Source organism: Poeciliopsis prolifica, unplaced genomic scaffold (genome assembly GCF_027474105.1).
Source record: "Poeciliopsis prolifica strain line A6 unplaced genomic scaffold, Auburn_PproV2 SCAFFOLD029, whole genome shotgun sequence".
Classification (NCBI taxonomy): Eukaryota; Metazoa; Chordata; class Actinopteri; order Cyprinodontiformes; family Poeciliidae; genus Poeciliopsis; species Poeciliopsis prolifica.
The window spans coordinates 6,939,934-6,952,053 of record NW_026562404.1 but is presented as its reverse complement, the minus strand read 5'-3'; the positions used below and the strand labels follow the sequence as shown (position 1 = coordinate 6,952,053).

The following is a 12,120-nucleotide window of genomic DNA, read 5'->3' as shown; positions in this document are numbered from 1 at the left end:
TCATCATTACTATCGTCATATATGCGTTTTGAAGGTGAATTACTAACATTAAGACATCCTCAATGAATACTGAGAAAACTAGGTATGCTCCGATCAGGTTTTTTGCTGCCGATCAAGATACCGATCACCATGAGGCCAATCTTTGCCGATTACCTGGCTGTTAATTTTTCGCTTTAGGTATAAATTCTGCTAAGTGATCTGGCAAATGGAAAAATTATCTGGTAATAAATTTACCTAATTTAGACATGAACTACAAAAAAATTGCAGGCACAATACACAGCTACTCAGTCAAATGAACTGAAGTGTGTGGTGATTGATATCCGAAAAAACTGCAGGTCAAAGATGTGGCGACCTTTTATTATTGCTCAGCTTATAACTCTTAATGCAACAAACTAAAATCAGCAAACATCACACCTTTTTATATTATAGTTGCTAAGCTGTTGAACTATGGCAAAAAATTACTGTAGCAAAAAACTGTTCGGCACACTCTAGAACATTCAAGACTCTGATAGTTTGTTGTGACCATGATTCACAGGCAGACCAGCCAATCACAATCCAGCGAAGTCCACAAGGCACAGTCCAACACTTGGGGTATTTTCCACACAAAAGAACAACTGAAAAACCTGAAATCAGTAAAATAATATTTAACAGTAGGTCAAATGAATTTGACCATAAATTCAAATAAATTTCACAACACTGCCTATATCAAATAATGTCAAGAAAAAAATAAATATTCATTTAGAGTCAAATGCATCAGATAAACTATCCTAGTTACTGAATTAAACCTTCCTGAGAGCTTGGCTAGCTGATTAATGCTGGTTCTGATTGGCTGGTTCGTGACTGAGCGGAGTAATTATGCAGAACACAGGGAGGAGGCATCGATTATATTTTTCAGGGATCATCTATCTCATAACATAGTGAAAGTTTTAATATATATGTAAAATATTTTGTTTGTTTGTTTGTTTAAGTTACCTGTTGTAGCTTTAAGCAGCTGTTCAGTGTGAAGTTCACTAGTGGAGTAGAAACGGCGCTCCGTCTGTAAAACAGCACAGACTTACCAGGATATTGTCTAAAAAAGCCCTTAGCACTGCCAAAGTATTGCCATATTAGTGAGGGATCCCTCTCAAAGTTATCCACAAACACCTTGTTCAGGGCCTCTGACCAGTACACACCATTGACAATTGCAGAGTCTATGAAAACACAGTGAGGAAATAGAGAAATCACCGAAAGTTGGTTACATTTTGAAAGGCTGGTGACAAGATCCACAAATGCAAAAGATTCACGAAAGCACAGAACAAGATCCACAAATGCATAGAACAAGAGCTACACTTTCATACTTTAACTGGTAGCTGATGGATCATCACGCATTTGTGAATCTCGTCCTGTGCTTTTGTAAATTATGAGACAGTTTTAGCTCCATAACACTCTGATAACAGACAGCATGTCCATAAACAGGTTTTACAAAATATTGTACAATAACCGAAAAGATAATAAAGATCTTTTTTTGTCCTCCACATTGAAAATGATATTTTCTATCATGAATATAGATTAGCAAAAAAATCCAACAAATAAGAGTGAAATACTGCTACTTCCAGTGGGTGCCAGAAGTAAGAGCGATAATCGTTTCTACAGTAAACCTCCCAGGAATAAGGTGGAGAGCATAAGACAAGACAGATGAACAATAATGATTTTACTGACTATTTGAAAGCTGACTTTGGGATTTTGAAAGCTACTTAATAAAGCTACTCTGCTTCTGTTCATTTAACAATAATTTTGATATATGCATATGCAGTAACAGATAAGCTCCAAATTATCTGCTATGCTCTGGCATTAAGTTAATGTATCACTTAATGTGTAATTAAGTGATACATTAATTAAGTACTCTATTATGTGGAAAAACAGAATATGCATAATAAAATAGATTTGAACATGTGAGAGTTCATCTTAAAAATTTTCATCTTAAAACCCCACAAGTATAGTGTTTATCTTTGTCCTTCTGCAACACAAACAGGTCCATGATTATTCTCTATTAGAAGAATAATCATCTGCAAAGTATCCCATGTGTACACATTAAACCTTGTTCTTAATGTTTGAACTATGTTCTTAAACTAAGAACATAGTCTGTGCAACAATTTTTGGACATAAAACTGCAGAAACTGGTGAAGTACAATATGGCTCAGCACATCCAATTATGATTTCTTGTTTTTAATTTTCAAGTTGAGAGTGTCAATACTTTGCTAGTTATGAACCAGTCAGCCAAGCTTTTTACAGCTGCTTTCGTCTTCATTCAGGAGCAGGATGGGAAGGATGGAAGCAAAAAAAAAAAAAAATGACAAAGAGCCAGACACAAAATTATACAGTGAGACAGAAACACAATACCCGCTCGAGCGAGCAAGAAAAAAAAAAAAAAAAAAAAAAAACAATCAAGAAAGCATTCAGAGAGATGGGTAGAAAATGACAGACACACAGACAAGTACCTAATGGATGGAGTGAAAGAGAAGTAGATAACAGATTTCACATCATCTCCATTGCTGCCAACATTGTTCTGCTGTCAGCAGTCATGCCAATAAGCAATGAGTGAATTATTCTTCTGGAAGCTATAACACACTAAAGCCCTTTGTTGATTGTCAACACCCATTTACCTCCATGGAATGGAGTGGAGTGGAGATGGGACTGGAAAAGATCCAGAATGTATTTACACAACAATGCAGTCACTTCTGGTGAATTTCAAGTGTCTATTACGATCTAAAATCATCATAATGAGGAATCAAACATGGTGCTACTTGCCAACAAGGTTTCATTTAACAGAGTTTAACTTCGACAGGGAGCCTGTGCAAAAGCGTTCATGGTCCAAGATGAAAAGCTAAGATTAAACAGAACAACATATTGTGGCTAATGAAAAGAAATCAGAATTTTCCTTTTGTGTAAATTAGCTTACCTCAGGGACAATAGGAAGGAAATTTAATAATTGATTTCTGAAATCAGGATAATTGCACTTAAAAGTGACAAGAACAAGGATTCTAACATGTTAGTTGGCCTGCTGTGAAATGTCACATATCACAATATATCTATACATCTATCTATATATAAGACTTTTAAACGGATCTATCATCCTTACTTTCTCCTTTCCAGTCTTTGTCACAGATACATTTTTGGGATTTGAACATTATTCTATGGTCAGTTCTCCAAATAACAGGCAGAATAATGGTGAGAAACAGTGGCAGCTGAGACCAAAGCAAACATAAAAAACTTAACTTGTATTCTGGCATTTTTTTAAAAAACTGTTTGGGAATGTGATTATGAAATTGACTGTTATTACCATTTCCCATCTTGTTACCATACAACCATACTTTTGTTTGAAAGCACAAATACCAATCAGAGCCTCCTCTCTCATTCACTTGGGAGAACTCCAACATTAAAGGAGCTCAGCCAGGTGCTTGACAGCTTTTCACATTAGTCTGCACAAAATTAACATGAGAAAGCTGCCCAATTGAGCTCTTGAAAGGGCTCTAATTGACTACCATCTATGTTGAGTTTTTGGACTTGTGAAAGTAATACAAAAGAAAAACTAGAATGTCAGATGAACAAATTCATGTCACTGAAAATATTCAGTATTAGTGATTTTATGGTAGAATTGGTGCATATCCTTCATAATGCATTTCAAATGCAAAAGATTTCCAAAAGAAAACCCTGTCTACTTTATTTGAACAGAAATTTAAGACCTTAGAGCCGAAGAGGTCTAAAGTCTTACACCACTGCTAAAGCGTGTAAGGAATATGAGTTTGAGAGTCAAATCATTTGTCTGTAAATCACATCACAATTACCGTCCCTGTTCTATCAGCCTCACTTTCCATGCACTCTCATTTATTTAGTTTCTAACTTTTTTCCTGTCACTCTGACTTGCTTTTTCTCCTCTTTTTATAGGGGGCAATTAATTTCTTGCTTAGACCTTCCATCAGTCTGACTTAACCTACTTTCTTTTTCAATTACGTTCTCCCTGTTCTCTCCCTCCCCCCTCCTCCTCGCTCTCTATCTGTATGTACTTTTGTTGCCCCTCGTAGCTCAGTTAAGTCAACTTGACATTCACTTTGTCCGCAGAGCCTTGTACTTGGCCTCGAATTCTCTTGTTGGATTTGAGCTGATGGTGAATCAGAAGAAGTCTAATTATTAACAGCTAATTAGGTCAATGTGTGCCAGTAATGAACCAAAGAGTTACAAATAATGAAGTCATATCCACCTACTGATAAAGCCATATGTTATTGTCCAACAACACAAGCTGAATGTTTGTATTCTTAAACAATTTCACATGAAGCAAAAATTCTGACTTTATCATTGCCACAGTGCTAATTTTCTAGCTCCAAGCCACATTACCTAAGGACATAATTCAGTGTGATCAGGAACTGGATGGCTGTAAGTAATTACCACTGAGTTTTTTGTGTATTAATTAGAAGGTAGGCTCCTTGCCGCAGGCAAAAAGAGCAAGACGTATGATACTGCACAATCAAAAGTTTTCAGAAAAACGCTTTATCTCATCAGCAAAACGTTGAACATAAGGAGAAGATAAATTTAGGTGTCTGGCAAATGTTTTCAATCATAACTGATGAGTTTGCTGGACCATTTACAACGGCTAAAATCTGAGTCCACAATATTTTAGTAGGAAGCTATGCTCTGTGTCTGGTGCAGGGGTTTTTATGTTGTTTCCTTCAGCAGTTTTTGATGCAGCACCACTAGACTAGGTAAATAAGTTTTTCAAAGGCTTTGGTTCATTTGACAGTCTAGTGAGCTGAAAATGTAATAAACGCTGCACTTTTGGTCTCCACTCGAACTAAGTCTATTGGATTACCAGGTGTGAAAACACTCCAGGACCAAGCAACATCTTTCACTGTTTTCAATAGCACAGATTTTTTTCTTGTGTCAAACAATTTGCATTATGAATCCATGTAAAACAATTTCTTCATATAGACTGTGTATATAGATGTTCTGTATATTGTGGATTGTTAACATACCTTTATTGTACATATTGGTGGGCACTTGGACCACACTGAGGCTGAGGTTGACTGATCGGTTGTTAAAATGATCGTTGGGCTGCAGGACAAACTTTCCTCCCAGCTCTACATCCTCATTGATCAGCACAGCATTGAAGTATTCATACTGGAGACAAGAACAGACAAAGATACAGACTTAAAAACATCTGCACAAAGCTAAAACTTAAACATAAAGTGAAACCTTAATTTCAACTTAAGTTGTCACTCTCATCCAAGGATCTCAGTCTCAATCAGGTCTGCTTACTGAGTCGTGCTGTCGCTACATGAGAGAACCTGGCCACTTTAGTGACATGCATTAGTGAAAGCTGAAGTAACCTGAATCCCTGGATCATCCCAGGGTGTGCATGTTGTTACAGAGAAAGATGCTGAGCTGACAAATCCCACCTCAAGCGTCTGTGCACTACTTGCCCAGTTACATTGTGCATGAGGTGCAGTGCCTCCAAAGTATTTTTAGTACTGGGTAGACTAAGAAGAGTATTAATAAATCATAGTTCTAGACACATCGACAGCACAAGAGTCTCTGCATCCCAAAGCTTCAGAAGAACACTACAGCCACCACAGATTGCAGTTGCAAAAGAAAGAAGCACTGCAGAACAGGAGGCAACAAACAGGCAGAATAAAAAACAACATTAAAAGTCTCAGAAATACAACTTTCGTAGCCTGGCAGGTTTTAAAAAGTAAACAAACACGTCGATGCTTTTTGGTAAAAAAAAAAAAAAAAAAAACTACAGCTCAAATTGCAAGTTAAACTATACCAAGGCAGTTGTGGCTACAATGTAGCTTATGTAGCGTGTGAATTTGTGTGTGAGAATGTGAATGATTGAAAGTGTCGTAGATCTTTGGGGTCCTCTGAACTTGATAAAGCGTAATACAAGTGAAGGTCATTTACCTTTTTTATACATTTAATGTAATTTTGTTTGTTTGTTGTTGTTTTTTTTCCTTAAAGCAGGCTATAGTTGTGGTGCTGTTCAGTGTTTAGAGTATCTCCTTGTTTATAAAGTGTATTTGTGTAAATATTTATGTCCAGAAATTGATTTTTTTTTTTTTTTTTTTTTTTTTGTTTTTTTCTTTTGGAAGCAAACATGATAAAATCTTCAAGAGATAACTTGGTATTTTTGTCAGTAACATTTAATTAACAATCACTGTAAACAATTTGAAACACAGCCTACTGACATGTTTTAGCATTAACCAAGAAACAAAAATATCTTGAGACATGACTAAAAGTTCACATAAACAATAAATAAGTTGAAACCAAACTTTAGAGCAACAAAGTCAGTAAAGTTTATTCCTAAAGAACCTCTCATAGCCACAGCACAATACAAGCATACAAAGTTACAAACTGCATAAAGGAAATAAAAAGAGAAATTACATTAGAGTAATAACATTAACATAAATAATAGATGCATGTGATGTAATGTAATAAAGTTAGTTTATGTTTCTTAGACATCATTGAACATTTGTGGAAGAAGCACTTTAAACTTAAATGTAATTAAATGGACTTCTATCCCCTTGCCAGCTGCTTAACTCATGCATGATTAACCTTCAAAGGGGTAAATCTTCCTTGGTCCTCAGGAGAAACAATACTATCCCTCTTGTATAGAGCAAAACACAGATAAAGCCATCAATTAGGTTAGCAAGCTTTGTGCCCATTTGTATAATTAATCAGCCCTGATTAGACTTGAAACCTTTTTACCAAAGAGGATTCTCCCATTTCAAGGTGAGAAAGTGTAGAGTTGAATATATCATCCAAATCTTGTCCTTTGCTGGACGCACAAATAAGAACAATTTGGTAAGCTACAAAAGTTTAAGATGAGCAATAATTTTTTCTGTGCCAGACAGGAAGTGGATTTTATGTTTGTCGAAGTAAGTTTTCAATGTAACTTAACTTCAGATCTTATTCCAGTACTTTAGAAATCTGAATGCGAGTGTGTTCAGAATTATGATCCATAGATTCAGAAAACTCTAGTATGGGCAGTGAAAATGTGTTCTGTAGCCATAATAAATTGTGAATATTCTGAATAAAATGCCAACATAATAGCTAAAATAGTGAAAGAGTCTTTGATGAGAGTGTTTTTAAGCTTCCACCAGCATTTCAGATCTTCACATAGCAGTACTAAAGAATTGCCAACGGCATCCAGAGCAAGTGATTTCCCACCGTCACCATTTTAAGGTCTGTTCTCTATTACTTAATATACATAATGGGACCAGAACTTCTCTAGGTCCCAGATGTTCAGTAAGACACAAACAGAGAACCTATCAAGAAGTTTTTCCCTACCAAGTCAGAGAACTTGACAACCCTACTGAGATTTGGTTCTGGTAAATGTTTTTGTTTGGATCATTTTCAGTGCTGTTTGTTAATGTGAAAACATTGCAAAATGTCAATAAATTCATCCATCTCGGACAAATGTTCAGTGACAGTGAGTAACTTCCTTTAGTCTGAAGCAGACTACATTTGTGTTTAGTTGCTTAAAAAATTTTTATGCAGCTAAATATTTGTAACGAAAGTACTTTTTTCTATTTCCTCATAAACAATGCTAGATCTTTTCATTCTCTCTGATATCATCACTTGCTTGCGCAGGGTCCAGATGCTTCTGAATGCATGCTGCAAAGATATGAGAGTGTCCAAATGTGGGTGCATATTTTCAGTAAGTAAGTCAATTATGATGTTTCCAGCAGTACAGTGAAGGAGTGCCCTGTGCCACTGATGTAGGCCCTGATCATGGTGTTAACAACCTGATCTTTAACTCTGCAGTGCATTAAGCTGAGAGATGTACCATCAGCACCCACTCACTCAGTGTGGGATACACAGAGAGGACAGATAAAGGTTAGTAAAAGTAAAGGAGTGGAGAATTGGTGGTGTTTTTTGCCTTGGTTAATTTAATGTAGCATAAAATCCTTTGAATGGATCATAGAAAATCATGAAGTTGAAAGATGTCAAAATTTGCCTAAGAATCTGAATTATTTTTCTTCTCCAAATATTCTCACTTGTGACTGTGACAACCACTTAATAAACTAGATGAAAAGGTAAATCACACAATGGGAACAAATCAGTTTTGCACTTTTGCAGAGGTACAGTAAAAGCAAAGGACTCAAACACAACAAACTTACTTGAGCATTTGTGTGTTCAAAGTCCAAAAATAGAGGAATTAGTTATCAAAAAATATATAAAATAAAAAATATATAAAAATTTGAAGACAATTCAATATTAAAAGGACATCCACAGTGCACCTTGGCTGTAAACACCTCTTGAAGGAAAATGCATGAAAAGTTGACGTTGCAAATAGCATGAAAATATTTGCATATCTACAAGCACACATGCAGTATGTGCCTTTAATGTTGACCGTAAATCTGTTAACCATCCGTCCACACTGCTGAAACCCAATAAGGTAAACATGTTTTTCTAGTCAAACAATTTCTAAGTTTTAGCATACAGTTGAGATACCTTTCACACCACAGCTTATGCTAGTTTCCCCCATTTTGTCAAAAACACTCACCCGTGTTGGCGATGAGTGTTTTTGTCATCTACTTCACAATGTCAGAGTGTCAGATTTTATGTTTGATTTATATGTTCTCACTGAGTTATAGTGGCTTTGTGTTTGAAATAAAATAACTGACACCTGTCCTGAAACTGCTTCTCTTCTTCAGCCTACTTTATAAAAAGCTACTGGCCCAATTAGTTAGTGAATCAGCTCCCACCATGAGGCAGCAGGCCTGTACTAGGTTGTAGTCTCTGCTAGTCCCTACAGCCAAAAGTTATCAACTGACTAATTAGAGTATATAAAATGTAGTAACGGTGACGTTTTCTATTGAGTTGTAAATTTACATTTTGAAACTTGTACATTTCTAAATCCCCAAAAAGTCAATGGTGAATGAGCTTCTGAAATTTCTAATCATAAATTACAGCATTAATTCATATATACTGCACTATCTATGAAAAAAAAAAAAACTGACGTCAAAGGTCCAATTTGTGTTATAAAGGAGTCTTGATGCAGTTATCTGAGCAGTCCAGACCTTCTGAAAGAGTCAACTCACATATGTGTTAATAAAAATGAAATATTGCTTTATTTTGATCTGAAAATAAATATTTTCAGTGGAGCAGCACAATAATATCAACAGCCCAAAGGAGCGAAGAAGGATTTTTTTGAAACAGAAAAGACTCCATATGGGCAGCAAGTAGGGTGGACCATGACGCTCCACCCTCTGGTACTCACTTTTAACTTTAATCTTCACTTTTCCTCACCCGCATCCAAACTCTCTTTTTCCACGGTGGTGAAAGGGAAAGACATCCTCCAGAAGTGTGGAAATGTGACTGGAAAATAACTAGGGGCCATGGGTGTAGATAATCACTGCTTAAATGAGGCAGCTGTCTGTGTAAATAACTTGGAGGAGAGGCCAAGCAATGGTGGATGTGCAATACTTAAAATCTCACTTCGTGCATCTTAAAGTATGAACTTCCAAACTCTGAGGACAGACTGATTGCAATACACACGCCTGTTGTACACACAACTTTGAGAAACAGCAGTGGAAATTATCAACTCTATTTCTAATAGCTCGGTATTTAACAATGTCAGATAATGTGCTGCAAAATTAATAAGGCGCTAAAACTGGCAAAACCGTTGAGTCAGGTTTTATCTTTTCTGTCTCAACAGTTCATTAACAACCTCTAATTGCTGCACAGTTACAAAAATCAATTCAGTTATTAATAATCATTGACAAATGTTAATCCTCATAGCTCTTTTGACATGCTTTTTAAGCAGTAAGAAGTATGTCAGTCAACTACAGAAAACATCTGCCTCTCATAAAGCCTACAAAAAATGACTAGAGATGAGGAACAATAATTATATACTGTACAAAACTACAACAATACAATTATTAGAAATAGGTATATTAAAATAAGGATTCAAGGGGTGTGCAACTGAGTAATAACTTTAAAAAAATTACATAATGTTCATATTAAACTTTGAACAAGACAGACTGCTTACAATACAGTATCAGTGCAGAAAAACAGATATAAAACAGCAGAAATATTATTTAATAGTGATAACGGAATTACTGAAATTAAAAATTTCAGCAAAAGTCTAATTTATTGAGTTTGTATTTAAATGCTGTATTAGATTTTAGCTTTGTGTTTCTGTCAGTTATACCAGCTTATTAAGTAAAGCAGGTAGATAAGCAAGTTATTGTGCATAAACCTTTTAGCAATAGTGCTAACCTGTGGATCCTTTGTGTAAATATATTTTTTTTATATTATGTATACAATACCTAATTTATATTATATTATACCAAAATAAATTAATTAGCCAACAGCGGCCTATTAGGATTTTGCTTTCTCTTTAATCCTTTTTCTTTTTTTTTTTTAAATCAGTGATTCATCCTTTAAAAACGTGTTTCAGGTTGTCCGAATTAGTTATTCTGCGTGGCTCTCCACATCTATCTGGGAAACCTGTTGACAAAGGTAGATTGAAACAGTTTGAGTGTAAAGTTGGCAAGCCAGGGAGACAGAACAGCTGTGAAGTGTAATTGCACATTTTATGTTTGAGAGACTAAACTACCACTCAAAAGCATGGCTTAAAAATAATCTTTCTTCACATTACTGGCAATGTATGTGGCAGGGCACCGAGGTAGGCAATACAATGAATACACAGACGTACAGGTCAAACCGTTTTTGTTACCAGTGGGGACAGCAAATTGGCAAATCAACAAGCATGCGCTCATCTCTCTGTCCTCTCCAGTTACATCCCAGACAGGAAAAGCAAGGGCAATGCATACATAAAAAAGTAAAGGACAAGGCATTTCTTTTACTGTTCCCTTCAAATCAGGGCTACATTTTTAGTGAGCATAAGAGATGGCAATTGGGTGTTTTGTCTCCGACCTCCTCGGAAGGCTTTCATTGGCTGTAGAGGGCATGGGAGACTGCTCTCTTGCGTTTCCTATTTACAGCACAGGGTAAATGAGTGAGGGAGGAAAATCGCAGCAGATTACCGTGCCAATTTCACATGGAAGCAGAAGAGCTCTGGAAAAGATAGATAAGGAAATTCCTATCAAACCGCTGCCAGCAAAATATGTATCCAATAGCTATAAACCACACAAATATTTTATAATAAACCCCCGAATAGTGATGGAGGAGGTTTCACCCTACAGCGTGGAAGCTGTATTTTTAGTTCAGCTGGTGATAATTACCGTCTATTCACCATGTGCTGCAGTGAAACGCACTATTAGGATTGCCACCATCAGAGACGGGAACACGCCGACACGCGCACACAAACACAGGTATACGGACAGATGACTCATGAAGACATTCATGCATTTTACATGCAAATCAACAACTGATACAGCTCTAAGTGTAAGTGTGGGGAGATTTGTTTTATTTTTGCATAGCATAGTGAGAAAGGGGGGGAAAAGCAATTAGCAACAGAACAACTCAAAGTAAATTTGCCTAAACACACAAAGTAGCATGTATTAGCATGCTGACACTATAGTGGAGCATTCAAATGAAACACTCCAGTTTTGTGTAAATGGAAAAAAAAACATGTCCCTGGCTTAATGACAGTAATGTGAGCGTTTCTGCACTTTGGTAAGTATTTGATTGTAATATATATATATATATATATATATATATATATATATATATATATATATATATATATATATATATATATATATATATATATACACTTACAACTTTTTTCTTATTGTCTTAAGTTGAAGACCAAACTTTTAGGTCTGTTAGAATAACAAATTATTTCAATTTCCTAGATGCACAATAATGAGAGAAAAGATATGTCAGAGTTCTTTATTAACATTTTTAAAATCAGAAGTTTACATATAGAATGATTAACGTTTCTTTTAACAATGAGGGGAAACCCAAGTGATGATGTCATGTCTCAGGAAATGTTTCATGAATTAACATATATTCATAAGTAGTTAAGTCCACACCTTGAGCACATTGCTTTATTGCTTGACATGGAAGTAAAAATCAGCCAAGAGATCAAGAAAAGATCTGTGAAGCTGCACAAGTCTAGTTCATCCTTTGGAATAATGACCATTGTTACATTTGGAGGAAAAATGGGAATGC

General features: G+C 35.8%; 1 protein-coding gene across 1 annotated transcript in view; it reads right to left on the bottom strand.

The window, feature by feature from the left end:
• Window positions 1-1,058: 1,058 nt before the first annotated feature.
• The window catches only part of LOC129372564 (voltage-dependent calcium channel subunit alpha-2/delta-3-like), a gene marked incomplete at its 3' end in the record, with an annotated part of 45,483 nt that continues 34,421 nt past the window's right edge, over window positions 1,059-12,120 (bottom strand). Inside the window, exons 5-6 of the mRNA XM_055049975.1 lie at window positions 5,007-5,151; window positions 1,059-1,190 (exon numbers count right to left, since the gene is read on the bottom strand). Of these exons, the coding sequence (XP_054905950.1) occupies window positions 1,059-1,190; window positions 5,007-5,151 (277 nt within the window). The remainder of the gene's footprint in view (window positions 1,191-5,006; window positions 5,152-12,120) is intronic.